The following is a 24,006-nucleotide window of genomic DNA, read 5'->3' on the forward strand; positions in this document are numbered from 1 at the left end:
CACAATAGAGCGGGGCTCCAGGCCGGGGCGAGCGGCCCCTCTCCTGCCTCCCTCTCCTCGCCCGCTGCGCTGTGGCCTCGCCAGTCTCCCGTCTGCCTCCTCGCAGAGCCCCGGCCTCCAGGGTCGCCTGCTTCTGTCACCCTGGGCCGGCCTCCCGTTGCCGCCCGTGCCATCTGCTGTCCGCCGCCGCTTCCTCTCCCGCGGAGCCGCTTCTCCTCCAGGATCCCTTCCTGACCGCCTCTACTGCCTGCCCTTCACCCTGCAGAGAGCCTCTCTCCTCCTTGCGGCTCTCCCCCGCGTAGGCTTACTCGCCTTTTGTGCAGCCCCTGGGGCAGCTCCCCTTGCACATCTTCACCTCTTTTTCCCTCTCCCCCTCTTCCTCTGCGCCCTTCGTTCCTGTTACCCTCGATAATGAGGATCCTGCTGGAGCACTGAAGAGGAGTAAAGAAGAGCTTGCTTGGCGTGCCCGTGTGGGGCTGCTACTTTCTCTCCTGCTCCCCTCCTTTGAGGGGGGCCTAGCCCCCGACCAGCCTCCTGCTCCTCCAGCAATTGTAAGCCAGAGTGGTGGCTCTGGTGTGGCAGGCGGCAGGATGACTGACACCCGGCGGAGGGTGAAGGTTTACACGCTAAATGAGGACCGCCAGTGGGACGATCGAGGCACGGGGCATGTGTCCTCTTGCTACGTGGAGAGGCTGAAGGGCATGTCCCTGCTAGTCAGGGCAGAGAGTGATGGTAAGTGTGTATGTCTGAAGGTACAGTCTTTCCTCATCCTGCCCAGAAAATGAGCTGGGCTTAGCTTTGTGTCTGTTGCCTTAATGTTTTGCTGCGTAATTCAAATGTGATTCCTGAAAGCAAGTAGGCACTAACCGTAATTCATTCGTGTTAGGCCAAGTGAAAGAAATGGAAGATTGTGATAAAGCACAAGCATAGTAAGTACTTGGTTCGTAGTGAATACACAATGTTGCATTAAAAATAGGCTCAGGTAAGTTTTGTATGGGTTTGGATGTCTAGTGATCTATCGCTAGATGCCCAGTGTACTCAGTTTCAAAACTGATTTTTGTGATATATCCTTCCTTAGATGATTTTGGGAACGATCCCTTTGTGAAAGTGGTTATTAAAACTTGGATAATGTTTTTTAGTGTAAATTTGTAAGTCATCGGATGGCTAATACCATCCCCCATGCCCCTTCAGTAATAGTGATAGTTACGCAAGACCTTCCGAAAGCTATCAACAGTTTTCAAAGTACAGTTGTTATAATACTAAAGACAGTACAGTGAACAGAACAGCTATTTTCAGATTTTATTTATTTTTTTTTTAACAGGACAGTAGTTCTGTCTTTCCCTGGTACTAGATCTTCCTGTAAATAAATTTTAAAACATGCATTATCAACTTCCTTCACGTTTTCTAACAACATGTGACAGTAGTTTGGATACAGAATAGTACTTTCTACCCCTGTAGTTATGTGTTTTGGCTAGCCTTGATTATTGGTTGAGTTCATGAGAGATTTTTTTAATTGTATACTTCGCAATATGTAGCATGCACCATTTTACCACTGAAGTCTGTCGGTGCGTGACTTATTGCTTTATTAGGTAGGTACTGTATCTGGTGACTTGTAGATCGAGTTGTAGCCTGTGACTTGTCAACAGAGCTTGTAGTTTTCTCTGCTTGCCTTTATGTATTGTAGGAACTAAGATGAAATGCAACTTGAAAAATCATTAATTCTTCCTGTTAGAGAAAGTTCTGACAAACTGTACAATAATCTCTACAGCAAGGATAATAAACTGATAGGGAGAAATGTAACTTTCATCAGAGCAGGATTTTGATAATTGAACTTCTGATAAGCGTGAATCTCAGTAGTTTGCAGTTTCTTTAGTATGCTTAAAGAAGTTAAACTAATACTTCATTTGTCTTACACTGAAGAAGATGCGTTTACAGTTTGGCCAACTTCATAGAGTAAGAAAATACTCAAAATGGAAATAGTTTTGTATCAGCATGAGAGAGGGTGGTAAAAAGCTTCTCACTAAATTTTTAGTCTAATCTTTACAGTATGTTTTGTTGTAGATACAGTCCTTTCTGTCTACATGACTGATGTGCTCATATTTAAAAACTGTCATGTCGTCTTTACACTAAACAATTTCCTGATTTTTTTTATAAAATTTTCTTTAGAAAAGGAGGCAAAAGAACTACAGTTCATAACCTGCTTGTGAAGAAATAGCCCATTCAAACTAAAATCCCTGTATTGACTGTCAGTGGGATATGTCTGCTTAAGACTGATTAGAACTTGAATTAGACTGTTGTTGCCAGCTTATTGTAAATGAACATCTGTGAGAAGGAAATAGAAATTGGTATAAATGCTCCCAAAACAAAGATGAAGTCATTACTTTGTGTTGCGTAGCTGAGATACTCTATTAAGAGCAGAACTGACTCAAACTTACTAATTGCACCTAATACACAGAAGTATATTTAATAGGGTACCCGCAGCAGAGCTCTATCAAGTACCATATGTGTACTTCAAGAGTATTGAATAATATACAGAGCTTAAGTTCTTAATTTAGTAGGTAGTATCAGGCCTGGGTAAATGTGCACTCTATTAATAGGCTAGTTTTTTTAATGTGCTTGTGTAAACACCTCAAAATCAGATTTTTTTTTTTTTTTTTTGGTTACTCCTAGTATCAGTAGTTTATGGGCCCATTTTGAAGGCAAATGCAGTCATTTTTACATCTGAGCAAATGGCTTGGAAACAGGTAATGCCAGACTTGGGGTATAGGTACAATGCAATTTCTGTGTTTCCTGGAATACTTTTCTTACTTAAATGAAGAAGTTGACTGTGTGTTTGGTGTTGATTTGTTTGTTTTGTTGTTTGGTTTTGTCTTTTTTTTTTTTAATTAAACTAGCTATCAAATCAAAGCAGGTACCAGGAACCTGTCCTATACACCATTTGCCTCCATGTTTCCATTGTGTTCTTGTATTGTCTTTTTGTCAGCTTCTCCTCTTTCCACAATGAAAATTCTTCCTTCCTCCTTTTCTATACCAGCTTTTCTTAGCGTTTGAGCTGAGATTCATCCTGTGCACGCTGGCAGGTTCTTAGTGACTTACTCCAGGAAGCTGACTGAAAACCTCGGGAACTGCCTGAAGCTGCGGCCGGTTTCCTGAGTGACGGAGGCGGTGGGGGATGTTAGCAGCAGTTCCTGCTGCGTGTGGGAAATTCCCGCTCCTGTTAAAGGGCCAGTGTGTCTCTGCACGGAGCAACAGTGTAATTACCTGGCGTTCATGTGGCTGACCGGGTGGGCTAGCACATACTTCAGTCTTTTGATTGTGTAGCTCTGAGGTGGCGTATCTTCATAGTTGCTTTACAGGTGGTTCAGATTTTATTTTAGCAGGGCCTAAATGTTCAGGGAATGGAAGTACAGTTAGTATGCCAGGCCCACGGTAAGCTATCATCTGGAATTGGAGCAGTAAGAATTGAATAACAATGTAATATTTTTATTTATAGATGTGGGTTGTTTATTCTCTGTTTGTGTTCTTTTAACACTATTTTGCAAGAAACTAATTTAGAGCAGTTGAGTGGTTATTGTTGCTATCTGAGATGTCTAATGTTCTAGGCACTGAACTTCAAAAGTCATTGCAGGCAATTTGGGGTAATCTATTACAATACAGAAATATAATAAACTGTTTTCAGATCAGATATATTATGATTTCAAGCAGGGACTTCTTTTTTTTTCTTTTTTACACTTAAACAACTGCTATCTTTTTTACTTAAAACCTGAGAAGTTTCTCTGTGATTCCTAGTTGTGCTGTGTTCTACATGAATTGCAGTAGAACAGTAGGGATCTCCTCTTACAAGTGATCACCTTCCATCTGAGTTTGTGTATAATCAGAAGCCTTTGATTTCTCACTTGGTTCTCATGGTATTTTAGGCTGCTGTGGCCTGCCTCATGCTTAAAATGTCTGTGTGCTTCTAGATTTTCACTGCATGGTTTCAGATTGCTTTTTTGTTCTGAGCCCAGATGACTGACGTGACCTCTAAAATGAACTTTTCTGTTCAGTTAGGTTAATTTGAAGGCTTGCACTTTTAATTAAAACTTATTAGTTCTGTAACTAAACTTTGTGACAAGCCAAAGTGAACTCCCATTGGAGGCCATATTTGCCGGTTTGCTTTAAGGAGTTATCTGATCACTTTTATTAAGAAGTTGTAGTTTGCCATGTCTTTATTCTATTAGGTTAGCCAAAATTTGTCTGAAGTTTGCTTTACTTTGCTAAAACTCAAGGCATTAATTTTATTTATCTAGTTATTAGGAAAGCAACACAAAATTTAGTGGTTATGTACTTATCTGAGGTTAAAATGCAAAAAAATAGAGGGGGGGGGGAATTTTGTTGTTGTTTTTCTCTTGGTTCTCCTTTCTCCTTAATATTTGGGTTTGACCCTTCAGAAGTCTGTGAGACTGAGCAGTACTATACTGTGAATGCTGACCTTGGTTTGAGCTCTTTCCTAAGTTTCTGTGGAGTGGTTTCTGTGATTCATTAGCAGCAGAACTTATTGCAGAACTCAAACTTCTGTGTGCATCTTTCTAGTTGTTGTCTGAAATGGTGAGGGATGAGTTGAATCATGTGGTAATGAGAAGCAAGTCAAGCCTTATAAGGGTTGATTTGTCTTTCCTGCAACCATCAGGTTTAGTAGAGAAGGAGAAATGCTTTTTTGTGGTAAGTGTAGTAAAGCAGTCATTCTTTTGTGTGTGCTTGTAACCTGGCAGGTGAAATGTCTGCATTCAGTTTTCTTCAACTCTTTGTTTTTGTCAAACATGGTGTTCAAGTTGTGCATGATATTCTGCTAATTTTGGTATTTCTGTCTGTAAATCTGTGTTCAGCAGTTAAAATACAGTGTTGAAATTACTGCTTTCAATTCTTGAGATTTTAATTCCTATTTGCTGCAATTAAATATTTCTAGACAATAAACACTTTCTAGAAGTTACCTAGTCAAGGTAATGGCACAAAATAATATTCTAAAACTTCATGTAGTCAAAGCTCAGGCTTTAAAACTGAAAGTAAAATAGAAGTGAAATACTGCCTGTAGCTGATGAACGTAACGGAAAAAGGGAGTGCTGCTTTTAGATGTTCACTAGGCAAACCCCAAATTCAAAGCTCCAGACTGTCTACAAAGTACCACAGTGTATTGGATGCATCAGCTAAGCTCATCTCAGATGTTTTCCTTCTCTGTCATGCTCTATAGTTTGTGAGTTTTATAGTTTTCCTTCAGTTAAGCTGTCACACTTAAGCAAGTAAGTTTTGTTAACAGAGCTCACGTGGGCTAGAGAACTGGAAAAGCCCATAAAAAAAAAGTGTAATATATGTGGTTTTGAGGGGAGATTGTTTTTTCGTTGTCTTGCTTTCCCATGAGGGCTACTTGGTTGTTGTTGGATTATGTCTTAGTTTGTAAACAGCTCTTACTGCAAGAGCAGTTGAGACAGGGTGATAGCTTCTCAAGCCAGCTTCATTAGTGAAGGCTGCTTCTTGTAGAATAAGGGACCTAGGAAGCAGCAGCCATCACAGGTAAATTACTTTAACTGAAAAAGAAAATAATTGTATCTGATTATCATGTACATAGTAAGGTAATGAATATAAAAATACTTGCTAAAACTTCTAAATACATGAAGTAATAACCTTTCTTACCTCACCTGGAGTATTTTGTCTGGCTTCGGAGTCCCTAACACAGGAGGGACATGGACTTGTTGGAGCAGGTCCCAAGGAGGGCCACAAAAATGATCAGAAACCTGGAGCACCTTTCCTGTGAGGCCAGGCTGAGAGAGTTTGGGTTGTGCAGCCTGGAGAGAAAGAAGGCTCAGGGGAGTCCTTATAGTGACCTTTCAATACTTAAAGGTGGCCTGTAAGAAAGATAGGAACAAACTTTATAGTAGGGCCTGTTATGATAATACAAGAGGTAATGTTTTTAAACTACAAGAGGGTAGATTTGGACTAGGAAGGCATTTTTTTGTGATGAGGGTGGTGAAACACTGGTCCAGGTTGCCCAGAGGTGGTAGCTGCCCCATCCCTGGAAACACTCAAGGTCAAGACAATCATGTAGTTGTAAATGTCCCTGCTTGTTGCAGGAGGGTTGCACTAGCTGATCTTTGGAAGTCCCTTCCAACCCAAATGGTTCTGTGGTTCTGTGATCTTCTATCAGTCAGTAGCAATTCTTCAGGAGAAGACTGTGGCTACATATACTTTCTGTACATGTCACCTATGAGATTGAGGATGCTGATACTTGGTAAACAAATACTGCTTTGGGATATTTTTTGCTGTGCATTTTATAGTTGGTTTACTCTACAGATAGAGAAAACTAGCCCGTCATTTTTGATTCTGCTGTGGGATTTGGGAGTACAAATTTCAATTCCAAGTGTGTTTTTTAGATCCAAGTAATTTGTTTTCTTGCCATATATTCAAGTTCTCAGGCTTCCATATTTGAGGTTGAGACATTTTCATTTTCTTTAGTCCAGATTTTGTAAGTGTATTTGGCAAATATTCTAGTAATATAAATACAAGACTGCTGTAGAACTACAGCTATAAAACTGGGCAGTTGAGACTCCTCTTAAAGGAAGTTTAGACTTTTCAAGAATAAATTTAAGCAGGTAAATGAATAGATAAATGCTTCTTTAAAGTGGTGGTTGCAGCCTTATGTTTTAATTACAAGACCATGTAAGTTAATTTATCAGTACTTCATGTATGTTAAGTGAGCCTTCATAACTGTGGATGTGTAAATTTAAGATACAGCTGCAAAGATTGGTGCAGCTGAGCAGCAAGGTGGATGATGGAAGTGATTGAACTGAAAATAAAAGCAGTTTTAAGGGTTGTTTTCACCTAGATCAACCCTCTGAACTATTTAAAGGTGGCATGTATTAAAAATGTTTGTTATGCAGATGGAAGGGCAGGAAATCAAGCTGTGAGAATAGAATTGCTGTTCTGTCTTACACACAGCAGTGTAAGCAGCTATGAAACCGTTGTTCCTGAGCTTATTGTGTCTGAAGTTTTTCAGTCACAATGGTATTGCAGTCACAATGTTTGCAGCTTTAAGCATTATTTTCTGGGTATGCTTTCCAGCAAACTAACCTCAGTGGTTTGGCTGAAACAAATACGATGTGATTAGCAAATTTCATCCAAGACAACTGTAGGTAGTCTGTGGAATGCAGTTGTGATGCTTTTTGTGTGATAATTTTTGCAGAATTTATTGTGTCTAAAAATTTTTCTGTGGATTATTATTACTCAACATAAGAGGTTAAAAATCTAGTCCTTAAAACACTCTTGAATTTTCTGTACCATGTGAATGATATCTTTGAAGGAAAAATGAAAAACAAAGCTGTTGAATATAAGTTTGACTGGCTTGTTGTTGGGAGGAAAGGTGCTAATGCTTCCTTGAGGAGAGAATGATAGAAAATTCATGTTGAGTTTGAAATTTTAGTAGATACATAAATATGTGGAACTTTTTTTTTCCTAGGCTCTCTTCTTTTGGAGTCCAAAATTAACCCGAACACTGCATACCAGAAACAACAGGTAAACGTACTTTCTTTTCCTCACGTTTAAAGGCAGGTTCTGTAAATTCAGCAATACAGTCACTTTTTTTTTTCTCTATTGTGAATTATATTTTGTGCCAAAAATAGTTGACAAAGTAGTTCTCAGCTTTTCTGTGCATTTCATTATACATGTGTTTTATTTCCCTACATTTTTGGTGAAGTTATGCAGATAACTTGCACTCTGTTTTACACCAAAAAATACTTCGGGAGAGATGGGAAAAGTATAGTTGTGCAAATCACAAAGTAGGTGAGGTTCCTGAGGATTATAGTATCTGAAATTTAGTGTCATCTGGCTTTTTTCTTCTTTGTATTTCAGATACCACAAGTTTCAATGTATTTTATTTATGAGAAGACTAGACGGCTTTAAAGCTGTTTGCATATTTACCTTTGGCTTTTACTTGGAAGATGAATATGGGCTACTGCTGCTTCAGAGCATTCTGTATACATAAAAGCAGTTTCTCACCTCTAGTTTGCATCTTGCTGCAGTTATTTAAGGCATACATTGTGAGTCCCTAAAGAATGCTGCTGAGATGGGTGAGAAGTGAACCGTAGGGATCACACTTTGCTATTATGTCATGGATGCTGAGAATTACCCTTGGAGGCTTAGAAATGCTGAACAACATTGTATTTTGTTGCCTGTCTGGTCAGCTCAAACTTGCTAAAATGCCATCAGGTACTGTTAATGTATTAAAACACTTTTCAGTCTTCAGCTTTAATAGTTTATTATAATCATAGACATCCTATACCTCTGCTCACAGACAGTCCCAGTGTTTGTGCAGCTGTGGCTGTTTGAAGGATTTTATACTGAACTGAATGGGGAGAACCAGTCTGGGTTTAAAAGATCTTTCCTTGGAAAATTTAGCCTGCATCTACTCCTTGATGTAATTCATCATGCACCATATAAATGGGCTGTGCCGAACAACAGGTACAGCCAGTGTGGAGTAGAGAATCAACTGCAGGGAGTAAGAAGGGACAAGATCTGCAGAAATGCTGAGCAAGCTAACTCTTAGTTGTAATACTGACTAGCTTGAATTCATGGTTCTATGATACAGTGACTCAAGCTTTAGGACTCCTAAAATGACTTGTGAGTATTTCACAGCTCTATGCCATAATGTGTTGATCTAGCATAAACTTGCTTTGCTGGTTCAAATCTGTTCAAAAAGCACTGAGGGGCAAGCTTTGTATCAGTAGGCTTTATGCCAGGCCGAACATGAAGCCTACTTAAAGTAGGCATAAATCTGAAAGGCTGGTGTGAGCCCCCCGGTGCCTGTGAGTGCAGCACCACTTTGTGCCTGCGCTCCTTGCTGCTCTGGGTCAGGCATGCACCGGAATCCAGCGCTGCCCAAATCAGTACTGGTGACTGAAAACACAGGTAGAGAAATACACTTATGAAACATGAATCTGTCCCCTTAGAGTGGCATGGGGCATTTTCCGTGCTGGAGAAGGGAAAGTCGTGTTCTTAAAGCTTTCAAATGCTGCATAGACAAAAATTTGTATTTGCAAGTGGATTGTTTATATTAAGCAAAGCGGTTTCTAATATAGTTTGAATGTAGGGCTCCACTCTGAGCCTTAGAAACACCAAGTCTTTCTTGGTGTATTTATTAATCCTACTTTGAAGCATGTTATCTTTCTGGTGAGGCCTGCTTATCCTTTCCATTAGTAAAAGGCAAGTTTAGAGTTTAAACCTGATTCCATATGAGCTGAGCTTGGAGCTTAACAGCTGAAAGGAAGAGTTAGTTCTTTCCAGAGCGCTGATCTGCCTAAACTCACTAAACTGCAAGAAAATGAACTTGGTACTCCAAATCCTTGTTCTCAAAAACTGGTAGCTCTGTGTCAGCAGATATTTCAAGGCACCTCACACAAGATTCATTTCTGGAACTGTGAGATGGAAAAGCGAGTGAGATCTTTCCTTTTTGGCAGCAGAGTGCCACTTAGGTCACCTCAGCTACTAACAAAATTGCAGCCTGAGATAGGTGGCTTACTTCTGAGTTTGCCTGCAGTGGTCGGTTGCACTCATAAAGTTTCAAGGAAAATGTACTAGAAACATAAGACTTCAAAGTAAAATGTTAGTGTTACAGGCTTGCCAGCCTTTTATGTCAAAATTTTGTTGTGAGAATGAACCTCCATTCCCTTTTAAAAGGGTATATGGCAGTACATCTGAGCTGGTTTTACTGTGGCATCCTTAGCATGTGGCTTGTGGGTACTCCAGATATCCAGTGGAACAGATGGATGAGTTCTGATTTTGTCTAGGCTGATATGAGGCTTGTAAGAAGAAACAATCTTTTTGTTGGACCAACTAATATAATTTGTGGTTGGAAGGAAGAAAAGACGTGTGTTAAGCTCTCTGGGAAACGTGTGTGCATTGCTTTGGGTTCTTCAACAAACCTTTAGATACCTTTATGATAAATGGTGAAGTTATTCCACTGGTGAAAGAACCTTCTACCTATGCTGCAATATTCATGCCAGTGTGAGGCAAACTGTCTCAGAATTTGTTGATATCCCAAATTATGCAGTCTCAGCATATGTGTATCTTAATGATATCTTGAGTTAAGCTGTGGCAGTTAATAATGTGAAGACTTGAGTACAGGTTTGCCTTGCTGCCGTTGTTCTCTTGGCAAGTAGAGCATCCATGGAAAAACAGTTTAAAAAAAAAAAAACAAACAAACAAACAAACAAACAAAAAAACCCCAACAACAACAAATTAGCAAACCAACAAAATGTATCCTGTGAACCTGAAGTTCAAGTAAAATTCTGTCAGATTGTCTTGGGGTCTAGGATTGAAAGCAATGACTGTCCCTTTACTGTGGATTAGTTAGGTCTCTGTGTGCATATAAATGTTGATCTAATTGGTGGTACATAACAGCTGTCTGCTTTTGCCTTTGAAGAGGATGGATACTTGGCAGATTTTGAGACTACTCAGATTTATTTTTCATAAATAAACATGGTCCTGAGATTTCAGTTTGCACAATATTGCCCTGTCTTCCCTGACCTAACCTGCTATCTAGAGTTTTGAAATGGTTCCGCAAAGCGTGAAACACATAGGCAGTCTTTTTAACCATCTTTTCACTAGTCAGATAAATTAGATTACTCTTTGTCACACTGATGAATAATTTTTTTCTGTGCGTTCAAAAAGAAAGGTGTGTCTATGTATCTGACTCTGTAAGATAGAATTGCTACCAGTGGAAGTTTTTAGGTGCTCTGACCTATGAATTTCCTGGCAAACTCATAATTTCTCATAGTATAAATAGAGGAAAGGAATCTATATAGGGAGAACAAGCTAGAAGGAAAATAACTTCAGAAACTAATGCCCTGTAGCTCAGAAAAAGGACTAATGTTTCTTATGTTAAGGTACAATTTGTAGGCAGAACATTTCTTCCAAAAAAGCAAAATATGCATCAGTACAGCCACTTGGCCTCCTGATTTGTATTCTTGTTTAGAGCTGTAGGTTATTTTTTTTTACTGGTATTTTTTTTTCATAATTTTACAATAATGGTCCTACAACTTTGCTACAGAATTTAATTATGGTTACGTAGGACAGCTTAAATGCAAATTTTGTTTAGTAAGGGGAATTTAATTATACTGTGGGTTGCTGAACCACATATGGAATACTTAGTTTTCCTCTTCTGTTCTTGATTATTTTTAACTAGTAAAGACAGAAGATATTTTAATTGTAATCTACTGCTGAAGCTGGTTTACAGACTTCAATCCATTCTCTGTTTTTGTATGTTCTTGTGGTTTGTTTTTTTTTTTTTTTTTAAGATGATTAAAATGACACAATTTAAGAATGTTAGTGACAGAGGTACTGCTCTTAAGTGATCCTTATTCAGTATTTTAGGACAACACACCTCTTTCTGTGCAATGTCAAACAAGAAATAAACTCTTTATGTAGCATTTATCTAGGGAGAAAGTTGGTACAGGTGTGGACTACGGTATATACTTTTCAATGTGCTTTCAATATACTTTGGCAGTGCTTTAGCAATAGAATTTACACCCTCAGCTTTTAGCTACATCCATGTACATCCTGTAACCCAGCAGTGAAGTATGTGTTGCATCCCTTTTTGTGCCTTAAACAAGGAGGATTTGAGTTGCTTCCAGCTATAAGTCTTTCCTCTGTACTAGAAACTTCAGTGTCTTGTGTCCTCTGCTTTTGCAGTCCCCTTTTCAGTTCCTCACAAGAATACAAAGCTTAAATTCATCCAGAGCTATCTACTAGCTATGTAGCTTTAAGGTGACTACGCTGGAATGGCGGAGAGGAGGCTTATTAATAACAAAGCTAAATTTTGAAAAGATCCAAAAAGGCACTGATGGAATGCTGAGAGAAGATGAACTTCCTATCCTTGCTGTCGGAACAAGCAAGCCAACAGTAAAACTTGTGACTTAGCTTCATGCTTGTTTTCCTGTGAAATCTTAAGTTTTTCAGCTGCTTCTGTGTATGGTTACTAGGCCAGTGAGTCAAGGTTCTGTTATAGAACTAATAAACTGATTTTGTTCCATGTGATTCATTGGAATACAGCCATGAAATTGCTACCTGAGAAGACACACATGATTGTTGAGCTTTCATAGAAGCTAATAGAGTACATCCTGCCGAAAGACTGAGTGTGCCTTTGATATGTTATTCCAGTTTTTGGGATAACTTGTTAGCATACCCAGATAGCCAGGTTCTATGTGAACAAATGGAAAAAATTAAATGCAGAATTGAAACTTCATCATACATTACCGGGGCAGGTGTTTTTAGCCTGAGGATTCTACTGCAACCTAACACAATAACTATATGTAATGACTTAAAAAACCTGGGTGGTGCCACTAATTTATTTCATGAGCAGAACACTGCTTATGAAACTGTACTTGTTATTGTAAATAATTAGCTAGCAAGATGCTAACAGTCTCAATGACCTTAAAGATCTTTCCCAACTTACAATTCTATGCTGAAAGATGCCTTGGCATGCCCAGGGAAATGTCTGTAACTGTAAGCAATGTAAGGGCTTAAATAAGGAAGACTAGGAATCAGGCAGTCCAAGAGGGGGAGAAACAACCTTCCTGTATCAGACTTCTAGTGGAGCCAGGGAAGTATCATCTACCTAAGTCATTTGAGAGCTAGTAGGAAGAGGTTAACTTGTTTTAAGATAGAATGCCAGACTTTATGAAAGACCCATCTAATTTGGGGGATCACTACTTCTTGAGAGTAGCCTAAATCTCATAGGGATGCCAAGAGAATATTTTGGAGCTACAGAAAAGACTCGTATTCTCTCTGGACATGAATACCAGTGAGAAGGCACTGACAAAAAATGTTTTCTTGATTTCTTTCCTGATGTGGTAAAATTAATTTTACAGCAGAATCAAGTCCTGAGTACTAGTTGCCCTGAAATTCTTTTATTATGAAATACCAGGGCTTGCTTTGGCGATCGTATGAATGCTGTGCAACACAGCTGCTAATCAACTAGTTAAATAAAGCTGATTTAATGTCTAATAAAAGCATGACTTCTGGTGAGAGTTATCAAGAATTTGAGAATGACTGTGTGTCTTCCACAGCCTTTCTGTTAAGGAAAGTAAGCCTTTTGGAAATAATTTCAAAAAGTGAGGAGAAATCATGCAGCGGGTACTAAGCCCTGTCCACCCAAGTACAATTGCCAGTGCTTCCTGGCTTAAACAATTGCAGCAGTATTTTTGAAGGTTAGTTTTTGAGGAATGAAGTCTCAGAAAAAAGCTGTAGTGCACACGGTAGTGCTTCCTTGAAAGCCTCTAACCAGAACCTGCCCCTCGTGGACTTGATGTACTCAACAGTGAGATAAGGAGCAGAGAAGTCCCACGTTGTATGCTGAAGAAGTTTTGCCTTGGGCTGTACCGTTACATGGATAGATGTGCAAAAAGTTAATCTCCATTCAGAGAAATGATAAATATGTCCTCAGGGGAATGTTAATTGCATAGGTCTTCTAAAAAGAGGCTATGCTCAGAATTTGTTTAAAATTAAGAATTCATTATTATATGTGAGCAGTCATAATGAACAGTAGTATGAAAGAAGCCAAATTTACATGAATGGTCCTAGAAAGACGGCCCATTTTGCATGGGCTGGGGGAGTGCTGCGGCATACAGCTGGCACTGCTGTCAGAATACTTTGTGAAGCAGCACATGATTTTCAGACTTGGAATAAGTTTCTGAACTCTACATAAGTAGTTTCCTGATTATCATCCTATTTAAAAAAGAGCTTGGTAAGAACTCTGAATGGATCCTAAGAATCGTGGGGAGCTAACGTGCCCAGATTCTCGTAGAGCACTCGGTATAAAAGACTGAAATGATAAAACATTTGGCTGTGTTTATGACTTAGTTCATACAAGGTAGCTATGGTTTGATACGGCAGTTTCACAATTTGTCTTTAATGACAAGCTAGATAAGAACAAATTTTTGATGTTTATTTTAGTCCTCCCACCCAGCTCTTTGTCTAGAGGCTAACATTTTGTATGTAATATAAAAAAATGTTTCTTTTGAAACTGAGCCAGAAATGCTCTTATGAATCACATGAAAGATTTTATGCTTATAGAGGGATAAAGTGCAAGACTTACCTCCTTACCTGTCTAACCAATAGCTACTATTACTAAGCATATTTATTCACACTCTTGTTTTCTCTTGGAATGGAATCGTCAAAAATTTAAATTGCTTTTTTGAAGTTGCAAGAAGTAATGTTTGGCATTTGGAAGCAACAGATAGTCCTATTCCATAGCTGAGAGATCAAGTAATTAGTCATTTTAGATTACACTGAGGAGATTTCAGATCAAACACATAGAAATGTTCTTTTAAAGAAAAGAAACAGAAATTAGACTTTTCTTTTTATTTTTTTTCAATCTTTAACAACATCTAGAATTTCCTTCAGTCACTTTTTCCTACACATTTCTTGTACTGCCCTCCTTTTTGATGATTTTAGGCGTTGTAGGATTAAGAACATGAAATTAATGTTTATAACTGTCTGCAGTTAACAGTGAAATTAAACTGACTGAACCTGTGTATTATGTAACAAACTGAAGTGCTTTTCTCACTTTTTTTCATGTTCTCTTTTTAAAAGCTCCTTGCGGCAAAAAGGATGTATAAACGAATACTCTCTTACTGAAGATCTGGAGAGTAGCAATTGATAAGAGTTCCACTGAGGCGCTGATTTTAGTCTATAATATGAAACCCTTGTGTGATAAGAGATAACTAATAATTTGAAATTGTTAATGTTGGCAAATGGAAATTATGTCTCTGATGTTAATAAACTGAACTTGACAATTATTGTTCTGCTGTTCAAATAGTTTCTTTCAGCAGTTTTTTGTTTTGCTTTCCAAGGAAGAAACAATTTAAAACAATAATCAGAATGCATACAGGTGAAAAAATACTCTCTGAACTTTTGTCTATGATAGTAGAACATCTTGTTGAACAAGAGCAATTGCTGTACTGTGGACAAATACACTTTGTACATCTCTGACTATAGACTTCAAAAGCAACTTTACCTTTGTGTCTTCCCTTTCCATCTTTCTCTGCTTGCCTCCCTTCCTCCATCCTTCCTCTCCCCAGGGAAACAGACAGAGACACTAACCTGTCTTGATTCAATGTTGGATTTTATTCAGAGACTTAGAGCTTTCGTTTGTTCAACTTAGCAAAGTTAATGTAAATAATAATGTCCTTATTTGTGTTTGTTTAGTCATTTACCTATTTGTTAGTCATGTTCTTTATAGAGAAGAAAATACATTTTGATCTTTTTAGAAATGGCTTGCTTAGAAGCCCAACCATTTTCACTTAAATGCAAATGTAATTAGGAAAGTTGCAAATTCTGCTAGTCTACTTAAGCTTTAGTGTTAGGGTTGGAATTTTTTAAAATAAAATAAATTCGACTCAGTGGGAAGCTGAGAAGGAAATTACTGCAGTAATTTAATTAGTAATTTAGTTAGTTAATTAAAAATTGGTATTTAACTAATTGCAGAGATTGATGTATTAGATCTTGAACCTAATATGTACAACGCATACTGCAGTAAGGTATATACAGGTTTTAAAAGATGATAAAAAAAAAATCTTTTGCATTATCACTTTGTAAATTTTTGTAAACTATTCTTGCTCCATAGGAGCCAGCAGGACTAGGTGCTGTCAATCTGTTATTACCAGAGTATTTGCACCGTGAATTGTCTTGTAGAGAATAAAGTATTAATTGTGACTTTCTTCTTCCTTTTATATTTTGGAGGTGGTCTTCCTAAATCCCTTTCTTCTGTGTACCACCTCTTCCTCAACCCTTTGGAAAAGGAAAAGGTAAACCATTTGCCATTTGCAAGGTAAAGCTGCTAGTGCCTCTGAAACAGTATAACTGCTCTGGTAATGGCAAATTGATAGATTGTATTGCTTGATTGAACCCTAACAGACCTAGCTGATAGTGCTGTTTAGATTAAGGAGTTTTCTAGTAAGTAAATATCAAAATCTAAGACTTCTCTTTATCCTCAGTGTTTATTTTAATATTTGAAATAAATTAAGCCTAATTAATAAACTGTCTTAAACTCTGTAAATGCCTGGCAACTTATAGTGCTTTTTCAAATATTTTAAATTAATTCTTGTAGGAATAATTACTATAAGCAAAATGTCTACTTAATGAAGCAAAAATACTCTGTTTTATGTTTCTCATTGAAATACAAGTAGAAGAATTTTTGTCTCTTGTCCTAGTGGGTAAATGCAGGTTTTAGCACTTAAGTGAAATCATGCAGGTTCATGGGGCTAATATATTTAATGTGGCTATATTTTACCTAGCTGCTACAGGAAGACAAAAGACTTTTAAAGTAAAACTTGATTCAATATGAAAACAGTGCAGATGATTTTTTTTTTTTATTGTTCTAGCAGTTATTTATCAGACTGTCTGTAAACTACTGCATCAAATACCTTATCACTGAGTGATATTGCTGTTTGCAGTATCAGCTTCCACTTCCATATATTGTCTTAGCATGCAGTGTAAGGGCTCTGATAAACTCTTGAACTATTCTAGTAAGCAGATGAGAGCAAGTATCAGAGTAGTAAACATAGCTAAGCACAGTTTCAACTGACTTCTAGAAATCTAGGGCAAAGCATCCTTTCAGAATTGTAGTTTGGAATGAGTAAAAATGGCATACATGGTTCAATGTAAGGTGTATTCATACTCTTAGACAGTTAACTGTGTGGGTGTTCAAGTTTCTGTTCTTGTATAAAGTTTGTAGGCACCTTGAGGCTGCTTTTAAACCAGCAGTTCTGTGCTTTTCCACAGTGTCTTCTGGGGTCTATTAAAAAAAAAAAAAAGGTTGTAACTTTGATCTTACAAAAGATGTGGTTTTACATGGTCCAGTTGAAGCAGATGGAAAAAAACAAACAAACCCCATACCTGTTGCTTTTGTTACCGTATTTTGTCAGAGGATGCACTGAGGTAGAAGTACATATTCTGGACCAAGCTTTTTTAGATATACAATGTTATGGTCACGTCAATTAAGAATTAAAACTTTTAATATCTTTGTGGAACCTTCATATTTATACAGAAATGTTTTTAGTCCTAAGAATCCCAGAAAGTATGAAAACCTTACGAAGTGTGACATTTGTAGGGTTATTATTGTGCTGTCATAATTAGGTGTCAAGCTTTTTTTAGTTTAAAATTTCACACTTTAAACACTATTCAGGTTTGCAAAGTCTGAAATAACATTGCCTGAAAATACTCTTCTTCTCTTTAAAGGATACCTTGATTGTATGGTCTGAGGCTGAAAATTATGATTTGGCACTTAGCTTTCAAGAAAAAGCAGGCTGTGATGAAATATGGGAAAAAATATGTCAGGTAAGTTTGATAAATGAGATTGTGACAACCTAAATCATCTTAATGTTTGTGTTTAAAATTTTTAAACTGCTCCAAGACGTGTGTCTGAGCATAGCAGATAGAAAATAAAAACTTTAAAAATATAAAATATAAATAAAAACTGTTGTCTTGGCCACCTCCCCCACATGTTATGTGTTTGGGTTTGAAAGTTTTCTCCTTCCTCCAGAAATTTGATATGAACATAAACTATGGTTGGAGTTTATTTTTTTTTTTTTAGTGAATTTTTTGGGTTTTTTTACTTAACTTTTTTTGTTCTGTTACTGCCCAAGGAAGCTTAGCTCAAGAGAGGAGAATGTATGTGACCTCTCAGTGAATTTTATAATGTATTTCTCATGGATCTAACTGTGTCTTATTAACTTTTTTTTTCCTCCTACATTCCTCATTTGTCTCTTTCTCTTACCTCATTCTTCTGTTTCAAAGTCAGGGGAATATTGAGTTTCTCAACATAAGTTTTTTCCAGGTAAATGTGAGTGTATTTCTGTTGATCGTCAGGCTGTGAAAGATTGATCTGGTGGTTGAAGTAGGAGGTGTCTCTATCCCTGTATTATCACTGCAAAGCTGTAATTCGTACAGTTTGAAGAAGTCAAACAATTTATATGTAGCATGCATATCTTTTAATATGTGCTAATTACCTGCTTATGTTCTACTACTACAACTGGATGGCTGTATAGTCACTGAATCAGTATTGTTTCTTGATAATATTTGATCAGTTACTAACTATTGACTAGTGCTTGAAAGGATTTTATCAGTATATTCACTGATGCTAGTCCAATTTGTTGGTTCTTGTTTGTTTTTTTCTTCCAAGCATTACAACTTTTTGTAATTTTTATGCTGCATTTGGTGGGATTTCTCTAAATCTGTCAAATTCTCTGTGCTCTTCCTGTTCTTAACAAACATCGAGCTCTCTCTGTCGTCTGGAGTTTGTTCTCACTGGTTTCAAAATCAAGGCAAAAGAAATCTGGTTTCACAATTGTATGGGCATAGATCATGCCTTTTTTGAGGAATGAGTCTTTTCAACAGTTTACCATTTATGTAAATAAGTAGAGAAAGTTATGTAAACAAGTACAGAAACATTTCAAGGAACCTTAGCAGTCAAAGGACCAAAAGTTGGGGACAGAAACAAAATGGGGGAAAGGGGAAATTGTGTTCTTGGGAAACACCTAGATAAGAAGCCCAGCTTCCTTAGCCTCATGTGAAGATCTAATATTTTTTGTAAGAAACCAGTGTCTTTACATCCTGTTTTGAGGCCATGCTATTGTATTTGTGTCTAGTGTTCTTTAAAGATCTTTGGCTTCCTCAGTCATTAAAGCTTTTTCTAAAAGGAAAAGAAAACTTTTAATTCCATCTATACTGGAGGTGGTTGCTGATGTATAAGCAGAACAGCATGTGGGTTTTAACAAAATTCTGGGTTTCAATCTAAATGTAGGCTTCTTATTATACATGAGGAATTAATTATATTACGTCTCCCAGATTTTTTTTTTTCCCCCTGGTTTTCAAGATTAAAAACAACAGTACCTTCTGGTGTTCCACACAGCCATGCCTTTCTGGGTTTGACACATCAGAGTCCAAGCAGATGCTACAATTAAGATGTCATTAAAGCTGAAACACCCTGGTGCCCAGGCATCTGTCTTTATATTTTCACTAATTCATACTTTCCACAGTTTCCTCGTATCTCTAGAGAAATCTTGTTTTTTCTGACAGCCTCAGATTTCCCCTGCCTTTTTGTTACTGCTGGTTTGGTGTTTTCTCAAGAGGGGACTCTGCCTCTGAGGATTTAGAAAGTGCATGGTGACAGTTCTCTAGACCTGAAGCAAACAATTAAGTTGAAAAGGCTGGCCTCTCTTCTCTGTTTGAGGTAGCAGAAGCTTTGAAAAGTGTCAGGAGCTGTTAAGTAGTCTACAGATAAATATTTAAAGTTGTCTTTGTGATAATGTAATGTTGGTCTGCATTTGAAAATATATCCCCAGTGAATAAAGACTTAAAACAAATAGCTTAGTTCAGTAGTCTGTTAAAAAGTTGTCATCCATACTAGCAATTATGAATTTCCTTTTTTATTTAAGGTACTTGGAAAATGTAACTTCTTTCTTTATTCTTCCTCCTTTTTATAGACAATAAATACAACTAGATATCTAATGTACAAATAATTTTGTAAAGCATTTTTTGTTTGAAGAAATCTTTACGTTATCTATTATTTTCCAAACTAGCTGCACTCAGTTTCAAACTTACATTTGAGCTTCTACTTTGGCCACGCAAAGAAAACATGTGAGACATTTGAAATGGTATTTTTTAAATTGAAACATGTTCCAGTAGCAGTAAACATTAAACTCCACTGTTTCAAATGTGTCTTATTTTGTAGGTTCAAGGCAAAGACCCTTCTGTTGATATTACTCAGGACCTTGTCGATGAATCTGAAGAAGAACGTTTTGATGATATGTCATCACCAGGTCTGGAGTTGCCATCTTGTGAATTAAGTCGACTAGAAGAAATTGCGGAACTTGTGGCATCTTCGCTGCCTTCGCCATTGCGGCGCGAGAAACTCGCACTAGCGCTGGAAAACGAGGGCTATATTAAGAAGCTCTTAGAAATTTTTCATGTGTGTGAAGACTTGGAGAATGTTGAAGGACTGCACCACTTATATGAAATTATCAAGGGAATTTTCCTTTTGAACAGAACTGCACTTTTTGAGGTCATGTTTTCTGAGGAATGTATAATGGACGTAATTGGATGCCTAGAATATGATCCGTCTTTATCGCAGTCACGGAAGCACAGGGAATTTCTGACTAAAACAGCAAAGTTTAAAGAGGTGATTCCTATATCTGATCCAGAGCTGAAGCAAAAAATACATCAGACATACAGAGTACAGTATATTCAAGATATGGTCCTACCTACTCCCTCAGTTTTTGAGGAAAATATGCTATCAACACTTCATTCTTTCATCTTTTTCAATAAAGTGGAAATAGTTGGTATGTTACAGGTAAGTTTCAGAATTTCAGTCTCTTTATTTGCTCTTGAGCAGCGAGAGTTGGGTAAGTTTTGTTGGAAATACTGAGGTGCTTCAGTGGAACCTTCACTTCAGTGATTCTGAAAGTTGTTTTTAAGTGACATTAAAAGTATGGATTTGAGCACTGAGCTATTACATATATTTTCTTCAATTTCAGGTTTTTGGCTAGATTCTCTGTAACTGATCTAAATTGAGCCAGCACATGCAGAATACTGAATTAAGTTGTTTGAAATTAACATTACTGTTTGGGTTTTGAACAGTTGATTTTGTTAGGGTTTTTTTCTCCTGTATTTTGGGACCTCTTAGGTGCTAGAGTTAAGGATAATTTTTTTTCATGTCACCATGGTTAAAAAAAAAAAAAAAAAATTACTTCACCTAAATTTCACAAATACAATCTCATATCAGGTTATAACTATTCTAATTTTAAAGTAATTTAAATTACTTGTTTGGAAAGTACAGGTTCAGACTACAAGGTTGCCTTAGGTGCTTGAATGTTTTCTTAGTTTGTCTTATATGTCCCTACATAATACTGCCTGGAATTACTACTTTTCACCACATATGTCTTACTGCAAATTGAAAGAGATTGTATGATGCTTTTGACACCTTACTTGTCTTTAGTATCTGGTGCCAACCTGTGAACTTCTTGATCTCTGCAGAAATAGGTGGCACATCTCTGTGATGGGAGCTTCCTAAGGCTTTCAGCACCGTATTACAGCACATGTATTTTGGTTTATAGAAGTTATTTTTGCCAGAAATCCCAAGATAACTTGATTGAAGACTAGTGTCCGATTAGTTTCCTTTTTTCTGTGTCTTACAACCTATATCAGGTTAATAGTTGTAGGGTAAGCTGTGGTTAGAATATCTAGGCTGTGTGGTTGCAAAGTTGTTACTTGCAGTTTACAGTTGAAATAGAGGCTCAGATCTGATTTTGATTTGTTGTATGACTGCAGGTTTTTGAACCTTATGTTCACTTCTGTTGCTGTTGTCTGTGGTTGAGAATAGAGTATACTGTCTGTGTGGTGGGGCCAGAAGAATTGGCTCTTCAGAACTTCCAAAGTTAGATAAATATTTCAAATTGTTCAAGTGCTTTCTGCGGCTCTGAGGAGTGTTAGAGCACAAGGAAGAAAATATATCCTGTGCTATATTGCAATTCCTGGTCCTTTCACAATACAGCTCTATAGCATTGAGGGGTAACTCCCTGAGTTTATAAATATAAAGAATCTGTTGGAAATTATTTGACATTGATGATAGTTCTCTGCTTTGAGGGAATTAAAAGAGGAGGGTACCACAAATTATATGTCCATTGCATTTCTAAGATGTTGAAAGGATGGATGAATTGATTGATTGATTAATTGATTTTCCAAATTTTCACAATGTAGCTCTAAACTGAAGTTTGAACTTACTTACCTGACATTTATTTATTCTTTTATTTATAGAGGGGCATTGCACTTTTCTCTAATCTCTGCCCCATAAAATTTCATTTTTCCCTTTCCTTTCTCCACCCCCTCAATCCCGCAGTCCATGTATAAAACATGAGATACTGTTCCTTCTCATTTCTTTAAGCAGAATAAGTAATGTTTTGAGAACAAAATTAAAAGGCTGGGTTTTTTTTTAATTTCACATCTGTAACTAATTCTTACGGTCTTTCTTCCATCAGCGTGTGGTTTAATATGCTTCCTGTAGCTGGTGTATTACAGTACTTCAGTGGAAGGGTGTGTGTTATTTCATGAAAGGTGTCTGTAATTGGAGTTCCCAGCATTCATTATTTTAGATCTTCTGAGATCCCGGTGCTCGTTAACTTTATATATGTACTTTAAAAGTTGTTTCTTTTATAAGCCATTAGCTGAAGAGTTTCTGGGGTGCTTTGTGGTCATTTATTTGGAGGCATTGTTGAGTCTTAAATTCTTAGCTTATACAAGTTTTTAATGCTTCTGCTGTTGACTTTGGGTTGTTTCTTCTGGACCACTGCGGGTGTGACAAAAGAACTATCTTTTTAGGAAATTTTACTTCTCAGATTAAAGTAAACTTCTTGAGCAGCTGATACCATGTGACATACTGCAAATATTGTGTGTACAACTGAGTTGGTTTATAGTCTGTTCTTTTCCCTCTCATTGGTTCTGAAGGAAAGAAGAAACTGTTATCTCCACCATTACAAGTAAGATGAGCTCTAAAGAGCCATTTTCATATCAGGCTGTGTGTTAACTAGAGTGGCTCTTTGCAGTACCCTCATATCAAATAACTTAGCCATACCTTAGTTACAGAAGAGTGACTAGAAATGCATAGACTCTGAAGATTGTGCCTTATGCTTTTTGACAGGCTGGGTGACTTTACTCAGAATTACCGCTATGTCTTATTTAAGGTATTTGGTGTCAAGGTAGGACATTTAAGATCATTAAAGGTCACTGACATTTTAGGTCGGTTTTCCAATTACAAGAATATGCTGATTCTTAAGAATTGTGGCTTTATTAGGAGACATTTTGGATGTCCTTTTTTAAAAAGAGAAAGATACAAATTCTGTAATCATAGAAGATACCTGCTTCCACCATCTTGCTTTCTTTCATAGGTAGATAACTTTTACCCATTCTGTGGTAAAGCCAAAGGTAGAGAATGGGTCACCTTTGGCACTTAGGATTATAAACTGTATTCCTCGCTTCTCCTTCATTAAGGTTAGCTTTCCCATCATATTTATATAAATGCTTACACTGATGGGCATTTCTGAGAAATAGAGGTTAGTTTATTTGTGTTCTAGTTGTCTAAGATCTGTCATTTTTAGTAAGTGCGTTGCTAAATTAGATACTGTTGGTCATGATGGATAGTAAACCCTTGATGCCAATATTTCCAGTCTACAGAATTAACTGCTGTGGAAACCTGCTCAATTACAGGTTTTATGATTCACTGTGTGTGAGGTACGACCGAACTATATAACAGTTTTTTCCCAATTTAAGCCCCTCCTAATATGCTCTTACTGCTTGGGGTCCAGCCTGTTCTAGTCTTGAGATGTCATAGCTACCAAGAAACCTTGCTGAAGTTTGGAGTTAGTCAAGTGTTGAGAGTGGGCATGGGACAGGTAAGTGGTGTTTCTTTCTTTATATGGCGCTCTTTTGCAATTAAAAAAAATACATGCTAATGTTTACACTGGAGGCCACCAGTTCTTTCCCTTTTTATTTTTAACTAGTTCTTAAAAAACAAAAAACTTGTAAAACTGCGCCATAGAGTGAGCAAACACCGTTTCCATCCCTTCTCTTCCTCCTTTCTGAGTGGCGTGTTCTCTTTGCCAGTGATGCTTTTTATCTTCCAGTGCAGAGTATTTATTGTTACGCTTACTTTTGAGTGTGTGCATTTAGACCTCGGAGCGTTTTATTTTCAAGAAAATGGAGAGTGGCAGGGGAAAACTGGACATCTGTTAAAATACTAGGCACAGTATGTTATGTGCCTAGTAGAGCAGTGATCACATGGCATTACTGTACTGATGAATCAGCTTCTTAAAGTACAGAAATGGTATTACTGATAGTCCCTGTATCTCCTTTCAATAACTAAACAAACTGTAGGCATTTAGATGCATCTGTATACTTTACTAGATTGGAAGAGAATGACAGGGACTGGAA

At 37.4% G+C, this 24,006-nt stretch overlaps 1 protein-coding gene across 1 annotated transcript; it reads left to right on the forward strand.

Annotated features, from left to right (window-relative positions):
* Positions 1-590: 590 nt before the first annotated feature.
* LOC103771868 (serine/threonine-protein phosphatase 4 regulatory subunit 3A-like) lies at positions 591-20,374 on the forward strand (the record flags this gene model as incomplete). Its single annotated transcript, XM_008939187.1, has 4 exons — positions 591-732; positions 7,487-7,542; positions 17,263-17,361; positions 19,757-20,374. Coding segments are annotated over exons 1-4 (915 nt in total), but the record flags the coding sequence as incomplete, so codon positions are not given.
* Between the last annotated feature and the right edge of the window lie 3,632 nt (positions 20,375-24,006).

This window comes from Merops nubicus, unplaced genomic scaffold (assembly GCF_000691845.1).
Source record: "Merops nubicus isolate BGI_N331 unplaced genomic scaffold, ASM69184v1 scaffold12664, whole genome shotgun sequence".
Lineage (NCBI taxonomy): Eukaryota > Metazoa > Chordata > Aves > Coraciiformes > Meropidae > Merops > Merops nubicus.